Below are 17028 nucleotides of genomic sequence, written 5' to 3' on the forward strand. Positions count from 1 at the left end.
ATGGGAAATGCTAAGCGCTAACGTGTCATAGTAACTGACAAACCTTTGCTAGACATAAAGGTAAAATCATAATTAAATTAAATATAGATTATTATTACGATGAATTCTAGTACGGCTAAAATCTTTTTAAGCGTGCAGCCCCTGGACTAATTAAAAAAAAGTTTGGAATAATATGGCATGTTATATACACATATATATATATATATATATATATATATATATATATATATATATATATATATATATATATATAATATATATATGTACAAATATAAGCTTTTTATATATGTGAAATAAATTAAGAAAGTAATAGTAATTTAACAGTAATAATAAATAATAATTACAATACTGTAATAATAATAATAATACTGTATGAAAAAAAATATTCGTGAATCTGAAGGAAACTGAGTATGCAGGGTTGACTCTATAACTTTTTTGAAAAACTGTTTTTAATGTTTTTTTTCCAAACCCCCAATATTCTTGAAAAATCACTGCTAAACATTCAATAGACGTTTTTCATGAATTATTAGTAATTAGTGATCTCAAAATAAAAAAAAACAAAAAAATCCAAAATGCTATATGAAGATAAAAATTGAGAAAAAAGCATATGAATATACGATTTAAAATGCCAATCTGAGAATAAGCAGGCAACAAGCAATCTTAAGTTGTAATATCACCATTCACCACTAGATGGCAACACATGCTGAAAACCATTTTTTTTTTTTTTGACTGCCTTAAATTACATCCTAAGTAGACTCATAATTTTTGTCCGGATTTGGAATGATATGCAGGACAAAAAAAAAAAAAAAATGCTCTTGCCGGAATGTGAATTCAACGTCATTGCAAGGAGGGTTCAAACGTGGAAGGTAAGAGGTGGACAGGCGTAAGTGGCGTGCAAGGGGGTGGGTTGGCGTGTTTTAGAGGAGGGCCGGGCAGGACCCCGGTGACATCTCCAAACATGTCAGCAGCACGCATTGGACAACGCGGCCCTGCCCTCAGAACCAAAGCACGCCATCGACAAGGGCAAAGCTGCTTTGTCTCGTCTGGGCCCGGACGCCAACCTTGTTTGAATCCTTCCGCTCGCATCTTGTCACCCGCTACTTTTTGGATAACCTTACGCCATGACCCCGGAGTCCCTGATCCTCTCCTTGAGTGTCTCCCTGGTCACGTTGACCGCCTTGAGCTTGAGCGGTCCCGTCAGGCCGACCCGGAGTCGTCCCCGAAGGCCTCCCCTCGTCGGAGATGCGCGTGACAACGCGCCGCGGGATGCGCAGGACTTTCTCAGCCACTTTCTGTCCACGTTGAACCTCACGGGGCAGAGGCAACCGGAACAGAGGTCCTCGGCTTCTCCCAAGGAGCCGGCCGAGTACATGCTGGAACTCTTTGAGCGATTCGCCAAGGACCGCACGGCCGTCCCCTCCGCCAATATCGTGCGCAGTTTCAAGAACCAAGGTACACACCCGCACCTCATTCTATGCTTTATAACGTGGATATTGCTTACATTTTTTGAAAAATTCTCTGTAAAGGTTAAAGTTTTTCTTATACTCTGGAGGAGGTACCTCTCGGTATTTCTAGAATACTGCACCGTGCTTTACTTGGTTGTCCCTGATCTGTTCCAAAGTTTTGCAAACTGGTCATTGAGAAGCTAAATTGGATCGCGCCCTTCGATCCAAGGGGTACGTTACCACGGTAAAAAATGTCACAGGTCTTTCTTACAAAAACTTTTCTTCTTTAAAAGGTTTCTCAGCGATTAAAGATAGACTCTATTTGACTTCTTTGAGGGTACGACCCCATGGAGACGTCATTGTAGCCAAAAATGTTCACTGAACTCTCAGTATGTCCCGATTACCAAAATCCACAATTGAGAATAGTCACGGTTCTTCTCGTGCAGGGATGTCCAAACTTCATCATCTAGGGTCGGTATCCTGCATGTTTTCCGGTTTTGTCACCCCAACATACCTGATTAAAATAATCAGGATCCTTTTCAGGCTTCTGCTGAGTTTGCTCATGGTGTGTCAGGTGAGAAACCTGGAAAATACGAGCCCTCGAGGACCGGGTTTGAACACCCCTGTTATAATAATCCTGTTTGTCCCGAAGTGTCAAACTCTAGTCCACAATGGCCCTTGTTCTGGGTGTTTTCAAATGGTCACGATCATTACGAAGCTCCTGCAGAGCTTGCTGATGAGCTAATCATTTGAATCAGGTGCATTGCAAAGAAAAACTTGGACACAAAGACCCTCGTGAACTCTTGACTTTTTGAGGGTACCACTCGATGGAAAAATTATTGAACCCCAAAAGGTTCCCTGAATTATCAGTAATATCGGTAGTATAAGTCCTTAAAACCAAACTCTAGAATTGCAAATACAGTCACAGTTCTTCTAGGACAAAGGTGGCCAAGTCCGGTCCTCGAGAGCCACAGTCCAGCCTGTTTTTGATGTTTCCCTCAAACCAACACACTTGATTAAAACGATTAGCTCATCAGCATGCTTTACAGAATCCTGATAACGACACTGATTTGAATCAGGTGTGTTTGTGGAGGGGAACATCCAAAACAGCCTGGATTGTGACTCTCAAGGACCGGACTTGGTCACTCCTGTCCTGAAGAGACACCATATATATATATTTATATATTTTTCCAGATTCTTCTCCCTCGGTGGTGACCGGCAGGGGTGTAAGGAGTTATCCCTTGCTCTTCAACATCTCGGTGCCCGAGCACGAGCACATCACCAGAGCCGAGCTTCGCCTTTTCACCCTGGTCCAGAAAGCCCGACGACCCTTAGGCGGCCTTGAGTGCAAGGTGACCATTTACAAGGTGCACGATGGCGTCGTTTGGACCAGGGAGGTCGGGAAAGAGGTGAGAAGACGGGATCAAGAGGAGGACTCCGAGGATCCGGAGGAACTGGTGACCACGCGCATCCGCGTCAAAGATAACAACTCGGTGACCTTGGATTTGACTCATTCGCTCGCACTCTGGCGGAAGTACGGCCAAGCCGCGCACAAGCTGGAGGTCCGCATCGCCATCTTGGGGCCCGAGGAGGCGGTCGCGCGGGACGAGGGCGCCGCCTCGGTCGACCTGGATCGAAACGCCAAACACAACGCCGTGATCATCGTTTTCTCGGACGAAGCCAACAAACGGGATAACCGTCCCGAGAATCCCTTCCGACCGTTCGTTAACCACGACGCGGACGAGCCGAAGCTTATCTACGAAACCCCCGCACGGATCCGCCGCGCCGCCAAGGGCGAAACCTGTAAGAGAACTCCGCTCTTCGTGGATTTTAAAGACATCGGCTGGGATACGTGGATCATCCAGCCGGTGGGCTACGAAGCCTACATGTGCAACGGAGTGTGCGGCCCGCCCATGACCTCGGAGGTCTCGCCCACCAAACACGCCATCGTGCAGACACTGCTGAGCGTTAAGAGTCCGGAGAGGGCATCGCGTGCCTGCTGCGTACCCACTAAGCTGGAGCCCATTTCGCTCCTTTATTACGATAACGGGGTGATCACCTTCAACCACAAATACGAGGGCATGGTCGTGGCAGAGTGTGGCTGTAGATAGTGACGCACACGCGTACACTCACAGAGATAGAGACTGGGCACCGATGGATTCGAACGTGTGCTTGTTGTATCCACGCATAGTCACGCTTTAACCCTTGCGTTGTATTTCGATCATTGTGGGGTCATTTTCTTCCACGCGTTCTCGCGGCATTCAAGCCAGCGTGATAGCTAAGTGGTCGTGCCAATTGGAAATTGGACATGTTGTTGTCACCCGGGTGAAATTTCAGCTCCCTGCTGTCTTCTTTCAATGCTTTCAATACTGCACGAGGGTTAACCAAGTATAATTGGCGTAAATGATATCATTGCAAATCCACCAATTGTGAGTACAGTATATTTAATGTTATGTAAATGTTATAGCAGGATACAACTTTGTTATATTTCATACGCATAGACCGCTGATTCTCGACCACCCACCGTTAGGTAAGTATTCAATGTGATTATCCCAAAAATGATTTATTGTTTTACACATCGCCGGCATTGGGTCAAAAACCTCCAGAATTTGGACATTTTTTTCCATGAATTGACAGTTTTTGTCAGTCCTCACATTGTAAAAGTAAAAGATATTTGATGCTACTTTCTTTCAGATCGATACTTGTCCCAGTATCGAATTCTTAAGTAGTCACCAAAACTTAGTACCGATTCCTCAAATACTTTTGATACCTAAACATTTGCTAGAAGAAAGATCATTTCAAAGACTTACCAATATATAATAAACGGTAGTAACGCCGTCCGGTATTGGTAAATGGTAAATGGTAAACGGACTATCACTTATATAGCGCTTTATATAGCGCTGGTATACCCACCAATACCGAATAAAAAGTATCAGAAATGGTTAGATAGATTATGGAACTAAATGCGTATCAATTTTGCGTGACGTTATATTTTCGATTTGAAAATAACTGCCTTTGTGGATGTACACTAGAACAATCTTATGAGATTCATTACAAGAACCAAATTTCATGAAATGGGCGGCCTAGTAAAGGCTTGGGGGAATTATGTTCAATAGATGGGCTTTTCACAAATTTTTTGCTGGTCCGTTAATTTTCCTACAACGAGGCCCCCTTTCATGATGGTTTTTTTAAGCAGAACCAATCGTCAGTTTCGTCAACCCGTCATATAATTGTATCCCCGTTTTATTTACCCTTTCATCACCAATCGGTGGGAAAACAAAAATGTTTCTGGTTCGTTGTTAACGGCGCCCGTTATTGACGAACACGATGACGGCTGAAAACTCCCTTTCCTTTGCGGAAAATGCACTTTTGACGCACACGTCATCAGTTCAATTCTTCTACCGCCGTTGATTCCTGTCCTTGATTTTCCCTATTATAGCATTATAAAATACGGGGAAAAAAAACACACTACTGTAAATAGATTTGATAGAATTTATCTATCGACAACCTTAATCCCCTCCACCCCTTCTTGCATCACATGCCTGACGGGCCTCTCTGCCCGCTGCCATGCCACGGCGATAACGAGGTGTCAGAGCCTGGAGTCTTGTGGGCCGTCACTCAGGCCGGGACGCCGCTCCAAGTGGCAACCTTTGTGAGAGGGTGGTGTCAGATTCCTGGTCCCCATCGCCAGCGTCGGCTTGACCTCGGAGCCCTCGCGCTTACTTTTTCTGACTCCGCCCGGGCGCCGCAACAACCTTATCGAGGCCCCCCCGGCTCGGCGACTGTACGGATGGAAAAAAAATACAATATGAGGCATCGCTTCACTCGGGCTGTTAACAGTCGGAAGTAGATAAGAGTAATGGTGGAATAACACAGTGGAAACAATTGAGGATTAGTGTGGTACTTCCAGTAGGCCAGTGCTTCTAAAATAGTGGGGCGGACGACCCCGGGAAAAAGGCTTCGTTTTTGTCACGTGAACTGTAATTAAAAATAATGATTTTCATCATTTTTTTGCAGTTTCAGGCACTTTTATCCACTTGGTTATTTTTTTTTCAGTTTTAGACTAAGCTGTAACCCGTATAAACACTGTAAAAAATAATTAAAATATTTGCTTTTTTTCTTTTGTTAATGTTACGTTTAGGTATACTTACACAATTTTTACGGATAGTAATCTTATTTATATTAGCGCGTCGAGTGGGGGGTGAAACGTTTTGTTGTTCCTTGGCAAAATATAATGGAGAAGCACTGCAGTCGGCCAAGTGGATGTCAATGAGTATTTAATCTCAATCCAAGACGTATAAATGATAGATAAAATTAATTCAAGAATTAAATCTGGGACACGACAAGCTAGCTGAAAATGAACCTTGCCATTCATTCATTTTTTTTTTATTTACAAATCAAGCTAGTGACCAGCAGTTGGGTAATTATTTCAGCTAATGCTAAATGCTAGCTTGAATAACAGTTCAACAGTACTAAACTGGCCAATGCACTCGCCAAAATTCAACTTTGTTGTGGCACTGTAGTAAAATTTGCATCCATCGTCCCTGCAACTTGAGCTGACACGTGACTGTTTTGATTTGGGTTTGTCAAATACATGAATAAAATGTTTCCACGTACCCCATGCAATGTGCTCTCAAACTAGTCATTGCTGCTTGTTGCTTTGAATTAGTATTTCTTTTGAAATTTGACGTCTCGTGCTGTGTGAGTGGTCATTGAATGCATCTCCAGTCAAGCGAGTGAGCATTTGCTTTCAATTGTTGAATCTGAGGAATTTTCTTTTTTTTTTGCAAAACTTTCTTCATCGTAAAAGTGAAAATCATTTGTCACAACATATGTCATCGTCTCACTTAGAAAACGCGCTGCCAGAATGTTCAACTCACTAAGTTCTGACTTCATTTTCCATGATTCGTTGACATGGAAACAGGAAGGAGTCTTACTTTTTTTTTCCAAATTACAACATTTATTTTCTCATTATCTGTAAAGAAAACAATCGATAATCTATTTGTAAGTCTTTACAAGTTACTTCGTAAAAAAAAAAAAAAACAAACAAACTTGTTTTTAAGATTTTTTTTAGGGGTGTTGACGCATGCGCATTATTGACGCTTGTGGGGCGGGGAGGAATTTGTTTATTTTCCTTGCTGCTACTTTGCTAGCTTGGCAAACGTGCCGCTGTTAGCTTCACCGATCTCTCGTACGCGTCGCCGTTTGCACGCTCGGCGACGGATAAACCGCACTCAGGACACTCGAAACAACAGCCATGCACTAAATGGGCTGCGAAAGACCGTCACCGAAAAAAAGGTTAGTGACTTCGAAGTTACTTTTAGACTTTCTGCCCTCTGCTAGCTAGCTAAACGCTATACTGCAACACCCCTATCAGAAATGTAAAAACTACCTGTTTTTGCGCTTCTTTTGGGGCGGAGGTATGTTTAAAGACAATAAGGCTGTAATTTCATGATTCGGTTTGTATTCGGCGTGGGTTTTATTTTACAACTCAATTTGGGTTATTATAAATCAACTCAGGCCTTAGCAAGCTTGTCACTTTGCGAGCTAATTAATATGTCTAAAACTTTTAAAATTCAAAGTCCAATAATTGTGTAAAATAAAATTGGCAATAGTTATATGTATAAGTATAGTGCGCTACAGCGCGTTACGTGAAATGTTTGGAAATGAATATTTAGTAAACATGCGTGATGTATTACTGTAAACAAAGGACACTTCATTAGGTACATCTGTCTTGTGCAAGAGCTCTTCAAAAACTGCCTATACAAATATGTCTTCTTGTAATTATACTTTAATTCAGTTTAATTGTAAGTCACGCTACAGGAGAAGAAGGTCAGTAAATGCATAAAGACAATGCGCATTATTGATCGACACTGTCAGAGAGAAAATTACTACTTCTTTTGCAATACAGTAAAGTCTTGTTATTTTTGGGAGCAAGAGACCGAGGGCTTATCCCAGTTTTATACCTTAAAAGTAGTTTTAACTATTAGCCCACAAGTATGTGCGTTTACGAGAAGCAAAAATATGTAGTTTCAAATTTCAAACCCATCCTACTTTTGGAGTCGATCAGATGTCAGTTTGTCTCATCTTGATAAGCTTACTTGCCCGTGTTCTTCAGCATCAACCCCCACAAGAGGCTAACAATTTGTTAGCGTTTGAATGGTGCTGGGGGGGAAGTTGACCAAGAGGGGTACGTCGACTTTAAAAATAGTTTGACCAAATTATCCCTCTCGAAGCTCCCTCGGAGCAATGTTTGCACCACTTTGTTTTACACGGACATTTTTTGCTGATGTATGCAGTTACAAGCGCGAAGACTCCTCCAAAAAAATTGGGGATGGGACAAATTTGGGATCTTTTCTCATATAAAGTCGTGTTAAACGATTGCAAAGTGAGAAAGGCAAATCACAACAGTACTTCAGGGGAAAAAAAGTCATATGCAAAGACTGTCTTGACAAAGGGCTCCATTGCTTTTGTCTTTGGTGCTTTCTGTAGAGGCCTAATGGCGGATGCTATTTGTCTGCTTAGACACACTGATTTAGTAGTTAACAGGCTTTCAGTATTGACAGTATGTTGCATCCCAAAATGAAGTCGAGAACATCTCAAAAGGCTAGATTTAACATGTGACTACAAACAATCAGTGGCTCAATTTTAGCTGGTCAAATTTTAACCAGTAGGGGGCAGTCAAGCATGAAACATGACCAGTCTGCTCGTCAAGAAGAAAAGGAAGAACAACAGGAAGTCATTGACCTCATTGTAGCCAACAACAGGCTGCATATTCATGGTATATTTTTCAAGCATTGTCTGTAATTGAGTTTAAGGACACTTTTACATGTATAATGTACATATAATGTGTGAACTAAATGGTAGTTAGTGTTTGTTGACTGGCTAGCATCCTAATGCTAATCTTGATTGCTAAGCAGATTTTGGCTGTGTCTAAAAATTCACATGTAAAGTCATATCCACTCACTTGAATTCACGTTCAGATGTTAAAAAAAAAATAAACTCACTCTCAACTTTAGGATATTAAAAAAATGAATAGTCATAGCCCGTTTTTTTTCTGTGTGCGGAGTAATTAGTAGGATTTCACAAACTGTTCATCCTTTGTATGCCAGAATGACATATAAATAATTCACGGCATCTCTTTTTTCCAGCCCCGCTTTATATCGACGGTAACGCCTCCCCGGAGGCCGAAACCCGAGGAGCAGGATGTCCATCGCCAACGCGCCCACGAGCAACGACGCCTGCCTCAGCATCGTGCACAGCCTGATGTGCCACAGGCAAGGCGGCGAGAGCGAGAGCTTCGCCAAGCGAGCCATCGAGAGCCTGGTCAAGAAGCTGAAGGAGAAGAAGGACGAGCTGGACTCCCTCATCGCCGCCATCACCACCAACGGAGCGCATCCCAGCAAGTGCGTGACCATACAGCGCACTTTGGACGGCCGCCTGCAGGTCGCGATCGTATACAATAAAGCATTCGCATTGCGGCGTTTTTTTTTTTTATATATATACGAATTGCAACACGGATGTTTTTGTTTTAGGTGGCGGGGCGGAAAGGCTTCCCGCATGTGGTCTATGCGCGACTGTGGCGGTGGCCCGACCTGCACAAGAACGAGTTAAAACACGTCAAATACTGCCAGTATGCCTTCGACCTCAAATGTGACAACGTTTGCGTCAATCCCTATCACTACGAGAGAGTGGTCTCGCCAGGCATAGGTAAATTGCACGAAAAAAAAGAAAATCCAGCCAATTGCCTGAATATTGATGGAAGAGCAAGGAAAATCCATCATGTTCATTTTTTACAGTACCAGTCAAAAATTTGGAAACATCTTCTGATTTATATGACCATGATATATGACCATAATTCATTATTTTAAAAATCGAAGATTTGAAAACTAAGCAAAAGTGGCAGAATGCTCAAAAAGTAGCTGCAGGATATTTTAAGTACTAATAGCTACAATTGTAAGTTTTTAAGGTATTGTCTTATTTGTTGTTCGCGCGCAGTAGCAGGCCTTCAATTAATTAATTAATTTATTTCTGGCTTTCCCACAGTTCGTTTTATGAGAGGAATGTTTGAATATTATCTGTAAGCTTGTAATGTGTTAATATCCCGAAAAAAAATCAGTTGGAAAAACAATCGACCAAAAAAACGGACGTTTTTTTTTTTCTTTGTCTTCCCAGGTCTTTTTGTAAAGTGTAAATGTGTTTATTTAATAATACCCCCAACAAATCTGATATTAGATTCAAATACTTTTTTTCTTTTAATTTTCTGAGATTGGATTTTAATGTATTTATGTACAGGATTTGCTTATTGACTTTGAACCTTTTTGCTAATGTTTTTTAAAAAGGGAATTTAAAAAAAATAGGAATTAAAAAAAAAAACTTGAAATATTTTTTTAATATGCTAAAAAATGGAAGGAAAAAAAATGACCAATGTTTCTTTATTTATATTCATATAATATTGTCCAATAAAAGAAGCCTGTTAATGAATATATTACTATTGCTAAGTTACCAACCCAGTGAACTCGTTTGGATTCCCTCAACATTTCTGCCATGCGTTTTCTCTCTTTTTTTTTTGCAGACCTCTCCGGACTGACGCTTTCAAGCACAGGTATGTCATTCGACACGTCCTTAGCGCTCGCCGCGTTGATTTTTCTGGCCTCCCTTCAGCGCGGTTGTCTCTCGCGCTCACCAGGCCCTCTCATGGTAAAAGACGAGTACGACTACGACAACCAGCAATCGCTCCCCGGCGCCGACGGCCACCTGCAGACCATCCAGCATCCTCCGTCCAGGCCCGGCCCGCCGGACGCTTTCGGCAGCTCCGCGCTCCTCCCGCCACCAGAGGGCGGCGGCTCGGCTTCCGCCTCCGCCTTCTCCGCCATTGGCGCGGTACCCTCAAGTAAGACCCGAGGGCTCTCAACCGCGCAAATCCAAAGAAGGGTTCCGATGATCATCGCTAACTTTTGCGTTTCCAGATTCCACCTGCAACTGGAACAGGAACAGCGGCTTCGCGCCGCATCAAAATGGCCACCTACAGCACCATACGCCCATGCCTCACACGGGACATTACTGTACGTGTATTTTTATGTCAATTTGGAAAAGTTCATTTTTCATTGATTATGCTTCGCGGGGACGACGAGCTTTTACTTTGAGCTTTTTTGCTAGTATAAGACTGCCTTAGTAACCATGGCAACCAAAACAATGGTAATTTCTAGTACTGACCCAAAAATAAAATCTACATTTCCACCAGTCATTCTGGGCAATTACGATTTTAATTGAAGTCATAAACACAGCAAACATTTATTCAAAGGTTTGATTTGTTAATATAAATAAATAAATGATTTTAATAAAATAAATCCTGTGGAATAATAATATATACCGATTTTCAATCTGTTTTCGCGAATGCATTACTTTCTTAAATGTCACAATTAGCTCACTCAATTGCAAAAACGTTTTTAACGTAGCTTTCGTCATTCTAGTTATGAAATCGTATTTATGTGTTTATTTTCAATCGTTAAGGTAAAGAAGGGAAAGTGTGTAAGTATTGTAATTGTGTCTTTAAAAACACTCGACTTTTGCAAAAAAAATTGATTCCACGATTTGGCTCATTTCAAATCTTTGATTTTTAAAATGACAAATTGATCGAATTAATTTGTTTTTTTTTGTCCGCTAATTTCAACACTAACGTAGCAATTGGATATAAATTGTGCTGTTATCCTTAGTCCTTTGGTTATTTTGACTTGGACTTTCACAGACCTTATAATGAGGCAACTGGGAAAAAAAAAAAAAACATATACTGTATTTTCCACACTGTAAGGCGCACCTAGAAGCCTTAATTTTTTTTAAAAAGCTGATGGTGCGCCTTATAATCAGGCGCGCCGTATATATGGCTCAATATTGAGATTGGGATTCGTAGATGGGGAATGAACTGATAAAGTAAGCTTTACCTTTTTCTTTTGTGTGTTTACAGCTGAACAAGGTTGCTCATTTTGACATTACAGTTATTATTTGAGTTATTATTGTGATTACTTTAAGTATTACTGTATTGTGATCGAAAAAGTTGTAAAATATGTCATTAATTGAGGGTGCGCCTTATAATCCGATGCGCCTTATATATGGAAGACGTTTTAAAATGTCATTAATTGAGGTTGCGCCTTATAATCCGGTGCGCCTTATAGTGCGGAAAATACGGTGCACATATTTAGTTTTAAGTAGAATGGTAACATAAATTAACACAACTACAATGTCCTTTTCTGTATGATACCCACAGGGTCCGTCAGCAACGAAATCGCATTCCAGCCTCCGATATCGAACCACCCAGGTGAGATTTTACCTCCAGCGTGTCCCACTCGCAACACTTGAGATGTCACCAAGCCGTTTTCCCCGCCCGCCGCTTGGCGGCAGCTCCAGAATACTGGTGCTCCATCGCGTACTTTGAGATGGACGTCCAAGTGGGCGAGACCTTTAAGGTTCCCTCCACGTGCCCGATCGTGACGGTGGACGGTTACGTGGACCCCTCCGGCGGCGACCGCTTCTGCCTGGGCCAGCTCAGCAACGTGCACAGGACGGAAAACATCGAGAGAGCCAGGTGCTTGAGCCCCGTCTGCAACTTTTAAAGGTCACAAACTTGCTTTTTTTCCCCCCCCGGAATTTAAAAGGAATATCGGGTCTGAACGAAAGGTCTTTAAGAGCCTTCCCACTTGCTTTTTTCCGACCGGCCCGACCTTATCGAGCGCCCCCGGGCAAGTGTACAAATAATCCATGGCACATCATCACTTAACCGCCGCTGTGAAGAGTCGGAAGCAGATAACGGCAATGGGCAAATTAGAACTCCTCTCGGTAAGCTAAGTGTGTCGGGTGGGTGTCAACTATGGTTGTTTCCAATCCAATACACGTTCAAAGTCATGCGGCGCAAGAGGCCGACCACAAAACGTGGATTTAAAAGGACCTGTAATGTGAAAATCAATTGTGGCTAAAGACATCAAAGATCCATTTTAGTTAACAGGCCTGCCTGTTTGTGCAGGATGCTGCCTCGGGTTGCTTGAAAGCCAATCTGAACCTTCACCCAGCCTAGCCAACCATTTTGATTGGCGGAGAAACTCACGCTTATTATTATAATGTGAGACGCGCTTTAGACAGATTAGAAAAAAAGACACCATTTTTATTTAAAGTTCACGAAAAAAATGGAATGTTTACATATATATATATATATATATATATATATATATATATATATTTTTTTTTTTTTTTAATTGCTGTACGCTATATGGAAACAGGAAGTTCAAATAGTGGTTTGGACATTATATATATATATATTTTTTTTTTAATTGGAAAAAAAAAACTTTTCAATCTTCCACTCGACAAATGCTCCACATATTAAAGAAACTAAAACTCATACTATTTTTTTTGTTTTGTTATGATTGCTGTACGCTATATGGAAACAGGAAGTTCAAATAGTGGTTTGGACATTATATATGTATTTTTTTTTTTTAATTAAAAGAAAACTTTTTTTCAATCTTCCACTCGACAAATGCTCCACATATTAAAGAAACTAAAACTATTACGATTTTTTTGTTTTGTTTTTTGTACGCTATATAAAAACAAGAAGTTCGATAAGTATACATATTTTTCGCTTTGCTTCTCAGGCTCCACATTGGCAAAGGCGTGCAGCTGGAGTGCAAAGGCGAAGGAGACGTGTGGGTGCGCTGCTTGAGCGACCACGCCGTCTTTGTGCAGAGTTACTACCTGGATCGCGAGGCGGGGCGCGCCCCCGGGGACGCCGTGCACAAGATCTACCCCAGCGCTTACATCAAGGTGGGAGCGGGGCCCTGCTCCCTTCTCCGAGGTTCGCTCAAGCCGCCGGCGTCCGTCTCCTTTGCCAGGTGTTCGACCTGCGACAGTGCCATAGGCAGATGCAGCAGCAGGCGGCCACCGCCCAGGCGGCGGCGGCGGCCCAGGCGGCGGCGGTGGCGGGGAATATACCTGGCCCGGGTTCCGTGGGCGGCATCGCTCCTGCCATCAGTGAGTGCCCGTCCCCAAAATGTCCAAGAAAATTGTTAAAAACATTTCCATTCGTGCACAATGCCGCTTGGTGTCCTTCAAGGCTCTGTGCTTGGCCACTTTTTGTTTAACATACTACAGATTGTAAATTGTCCCTCTAAGAAATCATGGATGCATTATTACTCCTCAACGGGGAGAAATATTTTTATTGCGTTATCATTTAGCAGTTTTTATTCTCTGTTGAATAGAATAATTAAACAATATAATTAAACTATAATATTTAACTTTTTTTTAATAAAATAGTGTCTCAATTACAAATAATTTAAGAAAGGGAGACTGAATTTTAATTTGAGTATTAATATGAGCAATTTTACATTTAACATGTATTTCTTGACCTAAAACTTATTAAAAAATTTCAAGTACGAAACAAAAACAGTATTACCGGTATTTTAAAATTCCCATCTACATTTAACGTTTTTTTGAATGTTTTTTTAAATATTTGTATTTATTATCATTATAAGTAAACGAGGTATTAGGGAATTATTTAAGAATTAAAAAAATAAATTTCCAGTTAATTATTAAATTGATAATGCAGGGTTCAGAAATAAAATGGTTATCATTTAGTATTAGACTTACTTATTTCAAGTAATAAAATGATTTTTTTTTCCACTTATCGCCCCATTGAAATAGTTTTAAAACGTCATAACACATTTTCTATTGTTTTTTTGATGACTAAATATTTGTATTTATTATCATTATAAGTAAACGAGGTATTAGGGAATTATTTAAGAATTAAAAAAATAAATTTCCAGTTAATTATTAAATTGATAATGCAGGGTTCAGAAATAAAATGGTTATCATTTAGTATTAGACTTACTTATTTCAAGTAATAAAATGATTTTTTTTTCCACTTATCGCCCCATTGAAATAGTTGTAAAACGTCATAACACATTTTCTATTTCCCGCACACTTTTTCTTCAGGTTTCGCGATCTTTTACCCCATGAGCCTGTTTGAAATTTGTGTTTCCGAGCCCGGCCGCCTTCCCTCCGCAGGTTTGTCGGCGGCGGCGGGCATCGGCGTGGACGACCTGCGCCGGCTCTGCATCCTTCGCATGAGCTTCGTCAAGGGCTGGGGGCCCGACTACCCGCGGCAAAGCATCAAGGAGACGCCCTGCTGGATCGAGATCCACCTCCACCGCGCCCTGCAGCTGCTGGACGAGGTGCTGCACACCATGCCCATCGCCGACCCCCAACCCCTCGACTGAATACGCCCGCGCCGGACTAAGCTCGGGGGGGATCGGGTTAGCGGAGGCGAGGACGCGAGTGGGCGGCGCCACGAGCGCGGCCGTACACTGGAGATCGGCCGCTTGGCGTATTGACGCCAGTTGGAATTTTGACCGCTCGGAAATGAAGGGAAGACACCAAGTGCGCACGCATATCAAAACATGGACAATATGGTGCGTTTATTTCTGCAGTTCAGTTCAAAAAGTGAATGAGTCATATTAGGGAAACAGCCGATGATTATGGTTGTTATTCTTTTTTTTATTGATTAATCGATTTAATTTGCATCTATTGTCAAACAAATAGGGCGATATTTTAAATTGACACAGCAGAAAACGCTGTAATTAGTGGGGCCCACTGTGATAGGATTTCAATCTGATATCGGCACAAAAAAAGAAAAATCATTTAGTCATTTTTTCCCTCTAATTCACTGTTGTCTTGTTCGTACGATCAAATCTCTTCTAAAATTAACATTAAAAAAAAACAAACAAACATCTATCACTGGTGATGATATCATTTTGGATCAATATAGGTATCGTGCTGTACGCAAGGCTGCAGTGTTGTATGTCAGAAGTGAAAAAGTTGTATTGGGACACCCCCATCAAAAATATTCATTGTTTGCAAATGTCTTATGAAAAAAAAGTAATTTGTCATTAGGCTCGCAGGTAAAATTACTTTTTGAATTGAACTGCTGAAATATGTTTTTCCATCAAATTCCAAGTTGCAGAGATGCAGCTGTATATCCAGTATTTGATTCTCAAGTAGCCCCAAGTGTTTGACTCCGCCCACTAACAGTATTGCAAATGGCTGTTTTGACATCCATTCTGGGTGAAAAGCACATTTGAGAAATTTGCTATTGTTGATTTGGAATAAAGTGTTGAAAATAAGAAGTGTAAAAAGATATCCCCAAACTGCTCAAGATGAAATGTTAAGATGAAAAGATTTGATCGCCTGGGCGGAGCCAAACGTTTGGTAGGTGGAGTCAAACGTGGTCCCACCCATATTTTTTTTTTCCCTGTCATGAACGAATAATTCAACCTCGAATTCGAATTTTCCCATTCGAGTCAGAATGCGTCATTACGTAAACGTCAGGGAGGAATATTGTTGGATGGCAACGTGCGTGACGTAACGACGTGAACGGCGTATCGTGAAGCGCGCTGTTTGAAGCCAAGAAGACGCTACACCCGGAAGTGCACCTTGAATGGAAATGTGTTAGCCGACTCTTGAGTTACATGTTAAATTGTTAAGCAATCAGTCAATAAAGTATATTTCGGCAGTGTATTAACGCTGACACGAAACAAAGTTTGCAACTTTGCACGCTGGACCGTAAAAAGGCTCCTATGCTAGCTTAGCGTTAGCTAACTAGCTCATACATGGACGTCACGGATGTGGAAAAACCACCCGGGATTCTGACGTTGCCAAGGTATGGAGGTTAAAGTAAGTTATTTTAATTTAAAAGTTAAAACGTTTCTGTATTTTGAACTTCGGATATGTTTTCCAAAAAGTCAACATGGCGTATTGCTTTGTACGTTTTTTTCTACAGCAGGTGTGGATCGTTTAATTTTTGTTGGACTACTGTATGATGTATTTTTTTTTTTTTGCCAAATTTACAAATATTATAGTAGGTGGTCTAAGAGGAAGTTTATTTATTTAGCCATTTTCAGCATTAGAAGTAATATTTTGTTTGTATTAGTTAATATTTTTCATGCCCCGTTGATTACGCGGCTTGAGTGTCACGTGACCAAACGCACCGAGTCGGCGACGAGATAATCAATTATAGACAAACTAATATTTTTTTGCACGGGTGAAAATGGCTAAATAAGTAAACTAACAATCTTAACCTGTCCTTTTGAATCAAGCATTCATAATTACGGCATTTATTTGTACGGAAAAACACTCCCAAGGCCCAAAATGTAAGACAATCAAGTTTAAAACCGCAAATATGGCGGTAGCTGAGAGTTAGCTTCACTGGTTTCTTGCTGCTTGAAATTTGGAAGAAAAAAAAAATCGCACAATCCCAAAGAGAAATGTAATGGGAAGTAGAAGCCATAGCCACGCAAAAGCGGTTATTTCAGTGTTGTGCTGATTGTTACTGAAGTGTTGTTTTTTTAAACTGCTTTTATTTTTCGCTCAACACGATTAAAAAAAAATGTGGGATTCAGAACTGACAGCTTTGCAGTATTTTACTACTACTTTTGCTACAAAAATGCTTCCAGCTTTAACTTGCATCAAGTACGTGCAGAATTCAAATGATGTTATGAAAACGGTGAAAATGAATAAAATGTCATGGGCTAACTGTCAGGGTTTT

At 41.1% G+C, this 17028-nt stretch overlaps 2 protein-coding genes across 3 annotated transcripts; both read left to right on the forward strand.

Moving 5' to 3' along the window:
* The first annotated feature begins 1121 nt into the window (after positions 1–1121).
* On the forward strand, positions 1122–4102 carry bmp10l (bone morphogenetic protein 10, like). Its single transcript, XM_088435374.1, has 2 exons — positions 1122–1452; positions 2640–4102. The coding sequence occupies exons 1-2, from the start codon at positions 1122–1124 to the stop codon at positions 3554–3556; spliced, it is 1248 nt and encodes a 415-aa protein (XP_088291500.1). The 3' UTR covers positions 3557–4102.
* Positions 4103–6580: 2478 nt separating this feature from the next.
* Positions 6581–17015, forward strand: smad4a (SMAD family member 4a). Of its 2 annotated transcripts, XM_088434290.1 has the most exons (11): positions 6581–6743; positions 8597–8891; positions 8981–9155; positions 10021–10050; positions 10135–10338; positions 10415–10510; positions 11710–11760; positions 11844–12027; positions 13085–13253; positions 13322–13460; positions 14493–17015. In XM_088434290.1, exons 2-11 carry the CDS (start codon positions 8652–8654, stop codon positions 14702–14704), a joined length of 1500 nt encoding a protein of 499 aa, XP_088290416.1. In that variant the 5' UTR covers positions 6581–6743; positions 8597–8651; the 3' UTR covers positions 14705–17015. The 2 variants fall into 2 exon arrangements, with proteins under 2 accessions (XP_088290416.1, XP_088290417.1); XM_088434291.1 differs by lacking the exon at positions 6581–6743 and having other exon boundaries at positions 8785–8851.
* Positions 17016–17028: the final 13 nt, after the last annotated feature.

The sequence above is a fragment of the Hippichthys cyanospilos genome, chromosome 15 (assembly GCF_059441005.1).
Source record: "Hippichthys cyanospilos isolate Australia breed blue-spotted pipefish chromosome 15, RoL_Hcya_1.0, whole genome shotgun sequence".
Classification (NCBI taxonomy): Eukaryota; Metazoa; Chordata; class Actinopteri; order Syngnathiformes; family Syngnathidae; genus Hippichthys; species Hippichthys cyanospilos.